The sequence below is a fragment of the Mandrillus leucophaeus genome, unplaced genomic scaffold, assembly GCF_000951045.1.
Source record: "Mandrillus leucophaeus isolate KB7577 unplaced genomic scaffold, Mleu.le_1.0 Scaffold113, whole genome shotgun sequence".
Classification (NCBI taxonomy): Eukaryota; Metazoa; Chordata; class Mammalia; order Primates; family Cercopithecidae; genus Mandrillus; species Mandrillus leucophaeus.
Window position 1 is genome coordinate 5,101,595 of NW_012099543.1, and position 17,746 is coordinate 5,119,340.

General features: G+C 34.1%; 1 protein-coding gene across 1 annotated transcript in view; it reads right to left on the reverse strand.

Moving 5' to 3' along the window:
* Positions 1 to 254: 254 nt before the first annotated feature.
* The window catches only part of KIAA1524 (KIAA1524 ortholog), a 39,151-nt gene continuing 21,659 nt past the window's right edge, over positions 255 to 17,746 (reverse strand). Inside the window, exons 10-20 of the mRNA XM_011995595.1 lie at positions 16,336 to 16,481; positions 15,194 to 15,293; positions 12,945 to 13,063; positions 10,349 to 10,544; positions 9,638 to 9,712; positions 9,441 to 9,551; positions 6,894 to 7,090; positions 4,062 to 4,175; positions 3,347 to 3,429; positions 1,946 to 2,085; positions 255 to 1,030 (exon numbers count right to left, since the gene is read on the reverse strand). Coding sequence (XP_011850985.1) covers positions 860 to 1,030; positions 1,946 to 2,085; positions 3,347 to 3,429; positions 4,062 to 4,175; positions 6,894 to 7,090; positions 9,441 to 9,551; positions 9,638 to 9,712; positions 10,349 to 10,544; positions 12,945 to 13,063; positions 15,194 to 15,293; positions 16,336 to 16,481 — 1,452 coding nt within the window. The 3' untranslated portion in view covers positions 255 to 859. The remainder of the gene's footprint in view (positions 1,031 to 1,945; positions 2,086 to 3,346; positions 3,430 to 4,061; positions 4,176 to 6,893; positions 7,091 to 9,440; positions 9,552 to 9,637; positions 9,713 to 10,348; positions 10,545 to 12,944; positions 13,064 to 15,193; positions 15,294 to 16,335; positions 16,482 to 17,746) is intronic.

Here is a 17,746-nt window from a genome sequence, read left to right on the forward strand (position 1 = left end):
ACACATTAAATACAATTCATATCAGAATTAACAGTAAATAATATTTTTCTGAATATGCAGCAAGAGTAGAATCCAAATTATCCTTATATAAATCAATTATAGATGATCTGGACCACTATGCGACATTTGAAAAAAGAGAAAAAAAAACACTAAATATACCTTACAAAAAACTTCTACAAGTTATTAGATTTTTTATGAGACAGCTATTGTGTTAAATGTAATCATTTAAATGTAATAGTTTAACACAATAACAGTTTTCTAATTTTTATATATTTTATTACCATTGCATTTTTTTCAAATTTAGAAATTATGCCACATGTTACTGCATTTTAAATGCAGCAATAAAAATTATTTTAAATTCACTAATATTCTCTTCTCTGCTTCTTCAGAGAAAAACTTCTCTAGCATTATCATACCTTCTCTCTTTTAACTTTACTTTTTATTTTTACTCCCTCTATATTTTTATTTTGTAATCTTTAGGATTGTTATATCAAGAAAGTTTGGTCTTAAGATCTAAATAATCACAAATGACAATAAATAAGACAGGCAACACAGAATAGAAAGCAACTAAGAAAAAGGAAAGAACCTTAGAAAAATGATAATGAAGGTTAAAAATGATTTTCTAATGTAAGTACCAAAGAAAGCCTTAAGCAATAAAAGCCAGAAACAAAAAGTAAAACTTAAAAATTTAAATTTCTATTCAAACTATCAAATAAAAAACATGCATCAGATCAGGGTCTTTACTAAATTAGATAACTTATTGTTATGAAGTCACAAATTAACTCCCCTACCCACTCCCTCCAATAGATAAATACATCAAAAATATCATTAGATTACAAATTCCAAAATGCCATAATGTCTATATACTGAGATTCACAGTTTCTGGATTTATTTTTCCACCACTTAAACTGTGGATCATTGCTATCATGTGGGAGTGTTTGTTCAATTCCTCTTGCTGAAGTTTCACCAAGGACTCTTTCTCTTCCAAACGACCTTCTAATTGTGCCTTTTGAACCTCTAGGGAGGAAGCCTAAGGAATTGGGGTTGGGGGAGGAGGAATAATTGAGAAGAAAAATAACTTTAATATTTTCTCTATACATATACTTTAAGATGCTTTTATTTTTTTATTTGTACAACAACCATTTCAAGAAATACTATAAATATTATACTTCAGTTAATTCAATTATATGGTAGTTTAAAATGAAAAATCATTAAACAATATAATACAAATTGAGAACACTTTCAACTTAAGTTAATGCCAGCAGCTGAAATTTTGCAGAAAATACTACACACTACATATTAAAATTACTAATAAGATAATTACCTTAAAGCAGAACCAGAAAAACTGTAAATGTGATACTAAATTTTATGCCTCTTCCGTTACTCAGTAGTAGTAGTAGATCAGTCTTTCAATCCTAGTCTGTTCTCATCTTTCTGGTAGTAAACAGGCCAGAAAGTACAATTCATAGCTACCACTCAAGCTATGCAACCATGGTAATATAGAAAGAACCCTGGACTCAGATTCAGAATATATGTCTGCTGATTCACATATTAGCTGTGTGACTTTAGTAAGTAACCTCAGACTCAGTTTCTTCAGTTCTAAGTTGAAAATATTTATTAATATTAGCATATTATATAATATTTGTTAAAGTGAAAATTATACAGCTACCTATGTATGACATCAAGTACTGGTAACCCCTTTCTATATTCTTTGCACACTTGAAAATAGTAAGTGCTGACACAAAGTATCTGTTTAATAACCGCTTAACTATTTTAGAAAATACATTATGAAAACCTCATAACAAATGATACTCAAGCTGCTTTGAGATCCTAATATCTTCTAAAAAATTTGCTGAAGAAACAGTACATTTATTTATCCATATTTACCCTTTTCACAACAGACTTTTTCATTTTACTGCAAACGAGAAATGGAACAGATTCTTACCTTAATGCTCAGCTCTTTTCTTATCTGTTCTGTTCTGCTTAATTCTTTTCTAAGGATATCAATGGTTTCTTCCTTATCTTCCCTTTCCTTTTGTAAGGTTTTAATCTTTTCTTCTTGTACTTTTGTTTTCTGATGCAAATCTTAAAAAAAAAAGTCAAGTATATACTCAGAGGTCTTACACTGACTACTCTGAAATGGTTTAGTAGCTACTATAAGAGCAAAAGAAAAATAACTAGAACAATGAAGAGAAACTTCTTTTTTATGACAGTATTCTATAGAAAATACCAAATCTCTATGTCTTTCTTCCATCCTCTGTTCTAAATATAACATGCTATATAGGTGAAGGACAATCCTCAGAGTGTAAGGGTTAGAAAAGGGAGAGCTACAACTATGAAAAATTATATAGGTAGGTGCCTGCGCTCTAAGGCAAGTGAGAACAAAAATGTTTTTCTGGATCATTTCAAATATACCATTAAGAAGCTAGTAACTAAAAGTTACCTAATACTGCCACCTGCTGTTATGTTCCTTAAACTTTTTTTTATTTTGAAAAGGGCAATCCATAATCCTAAATTATTTAACGAAGGAACAGAAAACCAAATACTCCAAATTTTCACTTCTAAGTGGGAACTAAACATTGAGTACACATAGACATAAAGATGGAACTAATATATACTGCACACTAGAGTTGGCAGGGGGTCGAAAATTACCTATTGCTACCTATTTGGTACTATGCTCACTACCTGGGTGATGAGATCCATACCCCAAACCTCCATGTCATGCAATATACCCAATGTAACAGACCTGCACACATGCCCCTTGATTCTAAAAGTTGAAATTATAAAAAAACTAAATTAAATTAAATGGGCAATCATCTCTTTCCTCTTTTTCTTTGAGACAGTCCTGCTTTATCACCCAGGTTGGAGTGCAGTGGCATGAACATAGCTCACTGCAACCTTGATATCCCAGGTTCAAGTGATTCTCCAACCCACTTTAGCCTCATGAGTAGCTGGAACTACAGGTGCACACTACCACACCTGGCTAGATTTTTGTATTTTTTGTAGAGATGGGGTTTCACCATGTTGCTCAGGCTGGTCTCAAACTCCTGAGCTCAAGAAATCTACCCATCTCCGTCTTCCAAAGTGCTGGGATTACAGAAGTGAGACACTGTGCCTGGCCAATTTCTTATAGTTCCTAAATTTAAAAAATGTACTGCTTTTTCAGCTTGATCAAACTGAACTGCTTTTGTGAAACATTATGTCAAGAAAAGGGAAGCCATTTCAAATGTGATTTAAGGTTTAAAACAATAAGGGAAGTAGAAAATAAAAAAGCAAACAAAACCACTCATGCTTCCAAAACAAATACATTAAAAATAGACAATGTATTAAATAAGAAGCCACTTACTTGCTAGCTTATGTTCTCTGTCTACTAGCTGATTCTGTACTTCTTTTCTCTGTTCTTCTTTCTCTATTAATTGGGCAATACTTCTGAAGTTATAAAAAAAAATGGAAGAAAACATTAATGAACCATATGCCATTTGTAACGGTTTTTCCCCTAACAAGCACTTTGGGAGGCCAAGGTGGGCGGATCACAAGGTCAGGAGATCGAGACCATCCTGGCTAACACGGTGAAAACCCATCTCTAAAAAAAAAAAAAAAAGGAAGGTCTCGCTCTGTCACCCAGGCTGGAGTGCAGTGGCATGATCTTGTGCTCATTGCAACCTCTGCCTCCCAGGTTCAAGTTATTCTCCTGCCTCAGCCTCCTGGGTAGCTGAGATTACAGGCACCCACCACAACACCCAGCTAATTTTTGTATTTTCAGTAGAGACAGAGTTTCACCATGTTGGCCAGGCTGGTCTCAAACTCCTGACTTCATGTGCTTCACCCACCTCAGCCTCCCAAAGTGCTGGGACTACAGGCGTGAGCCATCACGCTCAGCATTTAAAACAAAATTTCTAAGAACAGCAATTGCCTGTGAATTCCACCAAATATATATCTTATATCTAAAATAAGTGATAATTCTATTAATTTTATCAATAAAAAACAATGTTCTATATAAAGAGAATCATTTTGGTTTTGAAAAATCCCACGTATTCAGAATATAGAACTAGAGATTTTACTTTTCATTTTGTTCCTTGAGTGACTCATTCAACTTTTTCACTGTCTCAATGTGTTTATTCAGAGAATCACATGTGATCTGTAAATCTTTATTCTTCTTTTCAGTACTTTCATTTCTGAAAAGACAAGAAAATGAGTTGGCATCATTATGGAGGAAAACATGAAGGAGAAAAGAAACTCAATAGTGTTTTCTTTACTATCTCTTCTAACCAAATTGCATATGCTAGAAGAGAAGGAATGTTATGAACAAGCAGGACATAAACAGAATTTGATCAACTCTAAAAGGCAGTAAATACATGTTTTGGTTGACAGATGTAGTAAAAATTACTATGAGATAGAAATGTGTGGGGCATTAATCTCATATTTATGGATATAAAGCCTTATTTTACAGATGATATTGCATTACATAATTTGCTATAAATAAGTTTAGGGTTCTACATTTGTCTCTTTAAAACTCTGCATCTAATAGTCCTATTTATTTTATCTGCAAAGTAAACACAGAAAAAAATCCTTTCTAAAGTGATACTTTGATACTCAACTACCATAAGCATAAAATGTCCTTTTTATTTCACTAAGTACAAAGATTTTAAAAAAGCAACCCAAAAACCAAACCAAAACAAACAAAAGAAAACCAGTAGCCAAATTTGGCTAGCAGTTTTTGTATCTAATCCATATAGAAATTTCAACAATCTGAGTTTGAGTACCTTTAGACAGTCCTGACCATTACAAATGACCTTTTCCCCAGCCAGCTTCATTTACATGTTATCCATTTGTCCATTCAAGGAATTTCACCTTCTGGCCCCTAAATCACTAGCTGGAACATAAGCAGGTCTTAGAAACCACATATTTTTCTTGGACCCTGCCTATCTCTTAGGTTCTCTATGTGAGACATAGCAGGGACCCCCTTTTTAGGAGGTCTGAGGACCTCAAGCTGGAAAATAAAGGAAAATCCTGAGTTCATTCAAGGGAAATTCCAGGGACCTAGCTAGTCCTAGAAGTAAATAAGTAACTTGTTAAACAGGAAGGTAATAGTAGCCTAAATCAATAGTTAACAATCTTAAGAGTACCAGAGAGACTTGATTCTTTATAGAACTTGAAGAAAACAACTTAACACATGTCCCTGAGTAGTATTTCAGAGACCCGGCCCTCACTGAGGAACCCCACTGACCAGATCCATTGACAAGTAGACCTCAGATAAGGGGGAAATTAAGGCTGAATTTTAACAACTGTTCTTTGTTCTAAGTTTCTTTCTCACGGTCTTGAACAAAGTCACCCTCCCTAGCTAGTTCACATTTTTCTACTGACCCTAAATTTTTAAACAAGGCTGCTCTTCCTTAACCAACTGCAAATCGAAAAATCTTTGGGTCTACCCATTACGTGTAAGTCCCTGCTCCACAATATCTTCTCCTTTAAACTGAAACCAATGTGTAACCTTTATTGATTTATGATTTTTGCCTGTAACTTCCACTTTCCTGAAATTTACTCCTGCCTTTAAAAATCCTTGTCTGCAAGCTACTGGGGGATGGTCAAGATTTGAGCATTTGGCTGCCTGGTCCTCCTTGCTTGGCACTCTGCAATAAAAGCCTTTTGTTCTATCACTGCAAACCTTGGTGCAGACACCTGGTTTTACTGTATTGAGCAAACGGACCCCATTTCAGTTCTATAACATATTTTCTTCACTGCTGAAGTTCTCAACCTGGCTTATTGCTAATACCACACTTTATCAGTGGTGCCTCAAACAATCAGACTTTGTAAAAAGTTGCTAGGGAAAATATCCTGCTAAAAAATTACTTTGTCATCATTTTCTAGATACTATTCATTTCTCACCCTTCATTATTATTGATGGGCAAATAAGCATATGTACCATGCCAAGCTAAAAATTTCTGTATCTCTGTATTAACAGCATAGAACGACCTTAAAATATAAAGTAATAAACAAGTTCCCCCAGAGTGCTTTTACTTTTATTGGTTGGTAGAAAATACATAATTGTTCCTGGTCTTCCCCGTAATTCAGAAGTTTTACAATTGGCGTAAAAAGGTAAGAGTTTATAAGGGAGGGAAAACCAATCACACTTTGTTAGTAGGCACACAAATTGGTACAGGCTGAGCAACACTAATTTGAAAATCCAAAATCAGTCTAAAATCAAAAGTACTCCAAAATATTAAACTTTTTGAGTGCTACCATTGTGTTCAAAAGGATATTCAATCTGTATCACATTTTGGAGGAAAATTTTAAAATATCTATCAAAATATTAAATATACATACCCTTTAACTTAGCAATTCACCTATGCAAACTTATTCTACAGATATAATCACACATGTAAGTAAACTATAATCAATGACATTAAGAGATGAGTTAAACACACCTAGATTTCCATTCTGTTAGGCTGAATGATATGAAATTGCCAATATTCAACTACTTTTGATCTGCAGAAATGACCATTCAACCTAATACTAATTTGACAACTAAGTTTATTTAGAAATTATTAATGAAGTGCCTAACTATGCAGCAAGCACTCCTGCAGGCCCTAGGGATCTGTCAGTGATCAAAACAGACAAACTTGTCCTTGTGGAGCTTATCTCTCAAATGACTGCTGACTGTATGAATACATAAAAGTCAACTGGAAAGACCTGTATTTTGTTTCCAACATTGATACTGAATTTGAGGAAGCAACACTTCATTTCATAATGACTTAAGTTTCTTGCTAATTACTTACCTTATGTGTTATCAGAATACATGAAATGCTTACAAAAGGATTTTCGGGTCTCAGAAAAAAAATGCTGTTTGTTCATTCTAGATTCTAACCTTACACAGGAGATTTTACTTTATTTACCTCTGAAGAAGTTCCATGTAGGATTTTGTCAGTATTTCATGCTCTTCAGCCACAGACTCTAACTTCCTATTATGTTGAAAGAGATGCTCAATATCACTCTGGGCTCTTTCTGATTCAACTTGCTGTGCCTTCAGCAACACACTAAGCTCTTCATTTTTTTTCTCAACTTCTCTCAACATACTAGCAAGTGTCCGTGCCTTAAAAAAAAAAAAAAAAAATAGACTTTTCCATCATCTATATCATATGCTCAACACATACCTAGAATTTAAAAGTTTACTAAGTAACTAATAAGCTGGTATCTATTGGGTCATGCAAAGCTGTATTAGTCATATATACTTAAGACTTTACTTCTAATAAGTTGGATACTGTTATGATTTTTAATTTAATATATTATCTGATAAAAACAATCTCACTATGATCAAATTAATGGAAATGGATACAACTGCAGCAACATGAAGGTAGCGCTACATACAGTATTCAATTAAAAAGGTATGGTCCTCAGAGGTAGCCATTAACACTAAACTGCTAAGTGTGCACACCATCAGCATTCTCATTTCAGGTGAGAATTAAGAACAAAATCTTAACAACATCACAGATGCTTAATCAAACACTTAAAATTAAGCTAGTATAATCAAGGAATGTAACCTATACCATAACCTGCATATATTTATTATGTGATATGAAACACTAAAAAAGCAGAAAAGTCACTAGAATAAAAAAACTCGGTTCCCTCGAGCCCTTTGGACTTTATTTTAGAATGCTAAACAAAACCCTAAGCCCTTCTTTGTTTTTATGATTTTGTAAAGAAGCTATATCCAGTTATTTAGTACTATTTTTATAAGAAACTTTTCCAGTAACATGGATAAAATACTAAACTCTCTAATAAAATACAAGACATGTCCAACAGACAGATAATGTAAGAATGTGCTATGAGAAGAGAAGGAAAAATTACTTTAATATCACTAATGTTCTTTCTTGTAATTTGTGACAAATTCAACATACCAGTTAAGACAAATGAAACCATGTTAAAATAAGAAAAAAAGAAATAAATACGGGGGGAAAAAAAAAGAATATCATTATTCTGAAAATACTTCAGAGGCATTTTACTAGTCACTCATTTTGATGCATCTATCAAAAGCCAGGAACACTTTATTATAATTCATTCATTATAAATAATATCAAGTTGTATAGATTCCATTTGTATCTGCTAGTAATTTCATATTGCTGCAGTAAGTTCACTCAAGGTATACATTATATATGTACATAGTAGAATGCCAAATTTACTGAGCATCTATAACGTGCCGAGTGTTATGCTAGGGCCTGGAGCTATAGAAGCAGTCTTTGATACCATGAGTGGTGGGATAAAAGAATTTCCACATGGTTTGAAAAAAGTTATTGAGAGATAAGCATAGGTTTGATACACAGAGGAAGGATCGTCAAACATATGTGTGGGAAGGAGACCAGACTAGGCTTCTGGGTAATGGGGGTATTTTAACTGAAATCTGAAGGATTATGAGTTAGGCAGAAGAGAGGAAAAGGTGTTCCAGACATGCTAAGTCAAGGAAAGTCGAGGAAATACCAGAATATATCAAGTTCCAGAAAAAACACAGTAGCCTAACATGGTTGACTGCAAAGAACGCGCAGAAATGAAAGATGTAGATTGAGGACTATGTAGTTAGATTCCTTATACGCCAAACTAAAGAATTTTAATGATATTCGGAAAGCAACAGCAGCTACTGTGAAAGATGCTCAGCACAAGAGGGACAGGATCATTTTACTGCCTTAGAGATCCCTGGGGGAGGGGCTAGGTGAAGGGGTAGAACCAAGGAAAGATGACTGGCTGTAGAGTAGCTGAGAAGAGGGTAGAAGACTACAGGTAGGAAGACTAATTGCTCTGCTATGATTCATACAAAAAAAAGAAAAGGATTCAGCCTATAACAAATAGTGGTAGAAACAGAGATACGGCAGAAAAGAGTAATATTTAGAAGGTAAAATTAACTGGACTTGGTGAATAATTACAGGAGGTAAAAACTGTGTGATTTCCAGGGTTATTTGTAGAACACTAAAAACAGCAGAGGGAATACATAAGAATAATTCTAAAAAGGAGAGGGCGATTAGTTCATTATTGGTTATGTTGAGTTTGTGGTATTTGCTGTATATTTAAATGGAGCAACATAAGCACTTGGTGCTCAGGAAAATGATCTGTGCTTGACATATAAAATTAGGAACATTACTATTTTGGTAACCACTGAAACCACAGAACACAAAACTGAAGGATAAAGGTTTAGAGCAAAATCTTCAGAGTCCCCAATACTTAAAGGTACAACATAAATAATACAGGAAAATACTACTAGATAGGAAAAAAAATCAGATAATGATGTAATCAAAATTAGAGGACAGAATTTCAGGAAGAAGGAAGTAGGCATGTCAAATGCTAAGGAGAATTTAATTCAATTAGAGCAACAAATACACAACTAATATTTTGCATGTTTTACTTCATTTTTAAAATTTTTCTAGAAATCAGATGTGTCTTTATACTCTACACACCTCTGTTTCAGCTTGAGTTCTTTGACAGCGATGCTGAGCAATCAGTCTATCAGCTTGTGCAAGGGCTAGAGCTTTTGTTTCCAAAAGATCTTGTAGCCTGCTTTCTTTGGACTACAAGAAAACATATCATTAATTTTCATTTTAGGAACACATCTATTAAAGCATATTATACATCATTAAAATAAGCTTATACTCACAGCTAATGTGGATAGTTTCATTTCATATACATCCATTATGTCAGATATTCTCACATCACAAATCTGATCCTTTACCTACATTTTAAGAAAGTAAAAAAAAAATCGAGAAATTTTAATAAAATATTTTGACACAATGACAAAATAAGTGCCTACTTCAAAACTAAATCATTAAAACTTAATGATGAGTAACAAAATAAAAACAAATGCTACATCAGAAAGGTCACAAATATTTCTCTTTTCTTTTTTGAGATGGGTCTCACTCTGTCACCCAGGTTGGAGTGAAGTGGTGTGATCGTGGCTCACTGCAATCTCTGCCTCCCGGGTTCAAGTGATTCTCCTGCCTTAGCCTGTCGAGTAGCTGAGACAACAGGCATGTGCCACCACGCCCGGCTAATGTTTTGTATTTTTAATAGAGATGGGGTTTCGCCATATTGCCCAGGCTGGTCTTGAACTCCTCAGCTCAGGCTATCTGCCCGCCTCGGCCTCCCAAAATGCTGGGATTACAGGTATAAGCCACCACACTCAGCAAAATGTTGAAATTTTGACTGATTTTTCTTCATTTCCAAATTTTCCAGAATATTGTTATTTTTTATATTAAAAAATAAGTTTTCAATAGTGAAATCTGTACCTAACAGTGTTTAGATACACGTTATAATAGGGGCTGACATGTAGCTAATATGTACCAGGTTATAATTGCTATTTTTCACTCACCACCATTCCAGACTGAAGTTTCTCTATTAATTCTTCAATATTCAATCCAGGAACACCATCTTTCAAATGAGGAGGAGTTAAACACTTTACTGATGTAGGAAAACTGTGATTTGATGATTGCCAGGACATTTTTCTGGGTATATGTTCTGTTTCCTGTTGTCTATAGGCATTATTTGCTGCTATACTTTCTCCAAGTCTGAATGGGAGTCAAAGAAAGGAAAAAAATATATATGAAAATAGAAAAAAAAGGCAGACTTAGTGTAGAATTAGGGAATCTTTAAGAATGGGTCCTTTTTTTGAATAGATGTCTTCAAATAATCTTGGAGACCATGATGAAATGAAGTCTTCGGAAATATTCCAAATTTTCCGGAGCATCTACTTTTCTGTTTCTAACCCTTTATAATGACAGTTTCACTTCTGGTTTGGAGGCATTGTAAGACTAGTTTATGAGTGTGGATTATCTGTAATAAGTACAAAGTTATTGGTACTGGTCAGAATAATGTTCTTATCATGGGGGATATCACCTGGCCTTTACATCCTCAGTCCTTTACCTTTCTCACTCAGTACATACTTTTCACCAACCTGACTTCCATTCTAGCCCTTTAAAATCCTCTCTTTCTCCTACCCCAGGCCTTCATATGAGCTGTTCCTTTACCTGGAACATGCTTTCTACCACATCTCCACAGGTCTGGCTCCTTCTTATCCTCAGGTCTTAGTTCAAATTCACCTCTTCAGAGAGGCATTCATTAATGCCCTATATAATACTATTATTAAGCACTCATCCTCTCCATAGTGAAGTGAAAAAAATATTTTTTTCACTTATCTCTTAACTAAAGTACAAACTGCATGATGGCAGGCACTCAGTCTAATTTACCATAGGCTGGGCATGGTGGCTCACACCTATAATCCCCACACTTTGGAAGGATCACTTGAGTCTAAGAGTTCGAGACAAGCCTGGGCAACATGGTGAGACCCTACCTCTACAAAAAATAAATACATTAGGCAGGTGTGGTGGCACACGCCTGTGCTCCCAGCTACTCAGGGGGTTAAGTAGGGAGTGTCACTTGAGTCCCAGAGGTCGAAGCTGCAGTAAGTCATGATCACACCACTGCACCCCAGGCTGGGTGACAGAGTGAGACCCTGTCTCGAAAACAAACAAGTAAATACACACACAAAAAAATCATACCTACCAATGCATCCATAATATACATTCAGCTTATTAAACTGCCCAAGATAATGTCAAATAAGGGCACTAAATAGCAAGCATAAAATGGACACCTGAGATAATGCTCAAAGAGAAAGTTATATACAACACAAATAGGATAGGGAATGCCAAGACACAGTGAAAATGGTGGGAAGGCCTCACATACAGAGGCAGAGGATAAGACTCCCATGTTCAGTGAGGCTGCAAATTTCCCCTTTGAAGCTTTTGAAGTTTTGTTTCATGTCAGATTACCAGTTTATGCAAGTAGGCCATCACAAAATAGAGCAGCTTTACAGACCACTTTTAACTTGTAACTTGAAAAGCTTCCTATGTATTTTTGTTGTTGCTGTTAAAAAAAATTTATTATAAAATTAAGGGAATTTTGGTTACATGTTCTCTAGGTCTTACATCTCATACTTTAACTCTTAAGGTATGATGACCTAAATTGCTAATTCTAAAAAGTGGAATTGCTAAATCAGTGAATAGCATATAGCATGGACCAGCACACTTTTTCTTATAGGTCAACAGTAAGTATTTTAGACTCAAGAGCCTACTTGGTCTCTGTTACAATTACTCAATTCTGCTTTTATAGAAAGCAACATAGAGTATAAAAATGAGTGAGTGTGGCCATATTCTAATAAAACTATTTACAAGAACAGGTGCCTGCCCACTGGCCAGTTTGCTGACCCTGGTATATAGGGAATATCTTACCTGTTTATCAACTGCTTCAAATTATTCAAACCATTTTTACAAATTTGTATGTATAAATGACTTAAAAAAAGTTTTTAAACCAGACTCCTAATAGACATTTAGTTCAGAGAGACCTGAAACCTGATTTTTTTTCCAACATAATTGCAAATACTCTTATTGCTTGAAATTAACAAGTATAGTAGAAAATTTTGCCTGGTAGTCATTTTTCAACTTTCTGATAAACGCTCAGATTTTTTTCTTTAGGAACTCTCCTATTCTCCTATCCCAAGTAACTTTTAGTCCACATCGTCCTCACTGATGACCCAGGACTGGTCAATGACTAATGCTTAGACCTTTTCCTTAAACAGTTGGGAAGGAAAAGCTCTTTCTATAGAGGAACTAAACTGGGAGGATGTAAGCTTAGTGTCCAGAAGTTATCATTAAAAATAAGTGGCTAGAGACATAGAGGGATGGTACCTGAAAAACATTTAACTGCCTGGATCTAGCTTTTCCCTGAGTGAGTATACATCTGAACTTCTCATTTCTAAGAATCAAACATTTTTAGAAATCATTTGAAAAATTACTATTACAATGAAATCTTCAATTCACTAATTTGCTTGTCTATCTACACTGAGGACTAAAGAAACATAGCAGGGTATTCCAACACCACAAGAGATAACAATGCAAATGATTACAACTCACACTAAAGCAGGAAAATCTGGCAGTGGAGCAGCTTCCAATAATATTCTCAGCCCAGACTGTACTTGTTCTCTATTATCTGACGTTAAAGCAAAAGCCAAAGGAGTAATCAAACGTGGGTCCTAAATAAATCAGACACCAAAAAAGCAGCAGCAGAAAGAATAAATGATGTCAGCTCTTTTAGATATGAGGTGAGTAAATATATCTAAATCTTAATTCTAGGCAAATTCTAAAATGTTTCTAATGTTTGAATATATTACAGTCTATATTATAATATAGTTTGAATATATTATACCTTGTTAAAGCTGTTGACACTGCCATGTAATCGATACGAACACTAGTTTAAAAAAAACCTGGCAAAGGTTTTGAATGCTTTCAAATGTGCCTATAAAAATTATAACTTACATATTTTCATGGATTAAAAAACCGACAACTGACTGACGTGTAGAATTAATGTTTTTTCCAAGCTATCATTTAAAAGAAAAAAATGGCCAATCACTTCCAAATTAAGGCCATAAAATAAAAAGTAAAATTCAAATTAAATTAGAACATTTAAATTTAAAGAACAAAAAAATACTTACTTCAATCATTCATGTCAGTAAATATTTTACATTAGTATTGTACGTCCCAACTCATCAACATATATCTAAAATGTCTGCGACCAGAAGTGTTTCAAATTTCTGATTTTTTTCAGATTTTAGAATATTTATATATACTTACTGGTTGGGCATCCCTAATTCAAAAATCCAAAATGCTTCAGTGAGCATTTCCTTTGAGTATCACCTTTGAGCCTCATTTTGGTACTTAAAACATTTTGCTTTTTGGAGCATTTCAGATTTTCAAATTAGGGATGCTCAACCTGTATTATGAAAAACATATCTTAAATAATGGACAAAACATCAGTTTGACTCCTTTAAAAAATACATTGAGATATTGGTGAAGAAAATATTAAAATATAAATCCCTTATAATTAAAATGTTGAGTACCTTGTAGGTACTTGAGCATAATTTAATGTCATAGAACTGTGATAAGAACAGAGCTTTATCTCCAAAACCCTCAGTGGTAAGCCTCATTATTTCCAGTTCGTAGTCGAGGAAATTGAAGTTGAGTGAGGTGAAATAATTTACTCAAATCTGTACTAAGAACTAGTAGAGTCAACATTTGAACTCAGTCCCTTAAACATGTTCTCAAAACATACCAGTGGTCCCTGCCTAAGGTTTCAGTTTTGGCTTCTACACTGTCTACATAGTCACTAGAGCCATCTCTGTTAAGCTACTATAGTAACTTAATTCACACATTTTTATTAAACATCTGTTGTAAAGGTAGGTGCTGTAGATATCAAGGTAGATATTATTACACAAAGTTTTTAAGAGGCCAATGTTTTGGACTAGTCTCCTACACTATGCTTTAGCAGACCAGACCAAACCAGAAAGGAGTCACTTGGATGAGTGCCATGTAATCAAACTGCACTTTGAAATGGGCCAGTTTTCCCCAAAACCAGGAGACTTCAGTCAACCTGAGTCAGTGTAATAAGGAACCCCCCTTTATTATAACTCTATAAGAAAAGTAACTTTGAAATGACCAATCTGCTTTCAGTTCCCTATTTGTGCTTTCTTCAGCCTTTTTCGGGTCTATAAAGTCAACTTTCTCTGCTTAGCCCAGGGGAATGATTCATTCTATTTTATAGAATGAGGCTGCCAAATTCTAGAATCACAAATAAAAGTCAGTTAGAACTTTGAACTAAATTTGTTGTACTTTGTCTTTTGATAACATTTAGAGATCTTATTCAGCTACTATCATCATTGAAATTCGTGACTTAGCTATTTTCTGCACAGCCCTTCTAATTATCACAATCAAGTCCTTTTCTTCCAGCTGTCTCCCTATCCCCTTAATACCCTACATCAACCCTAACCAAAAACAAAAACCCTAAAACAAATACCACTCTTCCTCCAACGCCAACAGAAACAAATGAAGAAATGTACAACACAAGAAAGGAAAAGGCTGAGGAAGCAGCACTATTGTGAACATTCTCTACATTAGTGTCATGAGCACGTATGTTCAATTCCTGTGAAAGTATATAAAATAACTGTGCAATGAGACTATTATAACTGCTTAAAACAACAACTTTATACATTCTTCTCAATGTCAATTCAGAGAGTTATCTTCTAAAGATTAAGAACATTAAAACAGAAACTTATATTAGGACCATTTTTGTATGAATAAACTTCAATGTTTGAAGAGTTTAAACTCACCTGAAGGATTTTGTAGAAGCTTACTTCCATACCAGGAACCAAAGGTTTAAGTTTGTTAATCAAATCAAGAGTTTTCAAAATTACATCAGCAGCAAGTTTGCTTTAAAGATAAGTCATATTTAAATTAGATAATTGAAAAATTTCTTAAAGCTTGTTTCTGTCCAAAATTCTAAAGAAAATGAAAAATCCAACACTTTTGTTTTTAAAATTCAAGATGATAAAGTCTTGTATCTATTGAGAAGTAAAAATCTCAAAGCAATCAACATTCTTATAACTCAAGACCCAAAGAGAGCAAACTGGCACTAATAGCCTTAGTTTACACAGTGTTTCTTTTATTACCAACATGCTTCAACTTTCTGTTTCAAGTAAGTAGTAGTTTTGAAATACAGTCCATTTAATTCTTAGCTTTGTTACTAGAATATCAACAATAGATGGTAACCTTAGGCAATATAGAATATCTAATATGTAATGAATGAATTATACTAGGTCATGTTCTGAGTTTTGTACCTGAAAGGAGTATACAAATATAAAAAAAGATAATTCTTACTCTAAAGGTGCACAATTAGTGACAATTGTGACATTTGTGGAAACAGAAACAAATCATAGTGTCTAGCACTTAGTAGGTCCTCAATATTTATTAGATGGACTTAATTCATGGGGGGGTATAAAATAATATCTTATTACCATCAGTGAAAATCCATCATTAACCATAATTCCTGACTTGCTAAGGAAGGAGAATTGTCTGTTATTAAAAAACCTTCAGCAGTGACTGATTTCCTTGTAATAAAAAGACCCTTCTGTTTTTTCATGCTTTTCATTTAAAAAAGTAAAATTATAGCTAATTACTGAGGCAATGTCAAAAAGGAGCTCCAGAAATGTTCAGAACCCTTAGATAATTACAGTAAGTTAAAACAAGACAAAACTAACCTAAACAATAAAAAACAACAAATTTAACATTTGTTCAAAAAGCATACAATCTACAAATTGAATGAATTTACAAAAAATTCATTATGAAAATATGTTTGTTAATCTGTTATACCTTAAGTTATAACCAAAGGATGGTCCTCCAAAAGGATGAGAATCACCACATCTTTTGATTTTTTACTGCCTTGCCATTTTGTCATTAGAGTTCATATACTCACCATAATTCTGAATCTGCAACCTTTGTTCCAAACCCCAGGTCAATCTTGCCATATGTAAACTGTTGTTCTATAAGAGTGGTACACTTGACAGTTGTCAGGATTTTTGCAATGTGCATTTTTAGCGTATCATCTCCACAGAGAGGTAAGTTTTGTTAAGACATACAACAAAAAAATTCTCACTTTATGTGTAAAAGGTAACATTCAGGATGATTTCACACAAATTATATCATTACTGTTGTCCAGTATAATTACTGTTAAATTAGCTCAATGACAGACAAGGAAATTGAAACTCACACAATTTAAATGAGTAGTAAGTGTTAAGAGATGGACTGGCACCAAAAGTTTCTGACTCAATGGTTAAAACAGTGAGGATATCTCTCCATTGGATGTCTGTTTTTTGTTAGCAAGAATCTCAATGGTTCAATAAATATGTATTGAATAAGGGGAAGTTGTTTTGTCATATTTGTATATTATAAATTAATGTAAATAGCAGCTATTTAAAAAGGGCCAAGCTGTGGTCTAATTCAATAAGAAGGCCCCACTTTAATAATTATAAATATCTCTAAGGTCAAGCAATCATGTATCCCTACTGCAGTGGTTTTCAACTTTGGCTGCATGTTAGAATCACCTGGGTAGTTTAAACAATCACAAACAAAAAAGCCAACACGCAAACACACACCACCTAATGATTTCAGGGTTTCACATCACTCCACTTAAATCAGGATCTCTTGAAGTAAGGTTCTGCATCGATTTTCTTTTTTTTTTAACATGTTCTCCAGGTGATTTTACATAGGAAATCAGGGTTGAGAATCACAGTTTTAAAGGAAGAAAATTAAGGAGCAGTACCTTAGAAGAGGATATTAAACAAGGTTGAGTTTGCTCTAGGACAGAGTAGAACATATTCTTGTTGCGCTGAGATACAAGGAAACCTGACTAGATACATTTAAGAGATCTGGTTGAGATACAGTGGCTCTTTACTCATAGTAAAAAAGTATTAATGAAATATTTTAAAATTGGGACTTGGACTTCTTAGCAACTCAGAATTAGTTGGTCTATGAAAAAGTAAACACAAGGAAGACCTAGAAAATCAGTATATAGAATTAGTGAAACTAATTGTTCAAGGTTTCTTTTTAAATGAATGAATTTGTGTTGACATACTTGTCTTTTCTTATAACCATTATTAAAGCAATCATGAAGGCTTTATTTTGAAAACATAAGGTAAAACAACTGAGCTAAAATCATGACAACTCTATCAGTATTTCTTTATCCACGAATACACATCACTAAAAAAATTGGCGCGGTGGCTCAAGCCTGTAATCCCAGCACTTTGGGAGGCCGAGACGGGCGGATCACGAGGTCAGGAGATCGAGACCATCTTGGCTGACATGGTGAAACCCTGTCTCTACTAAAA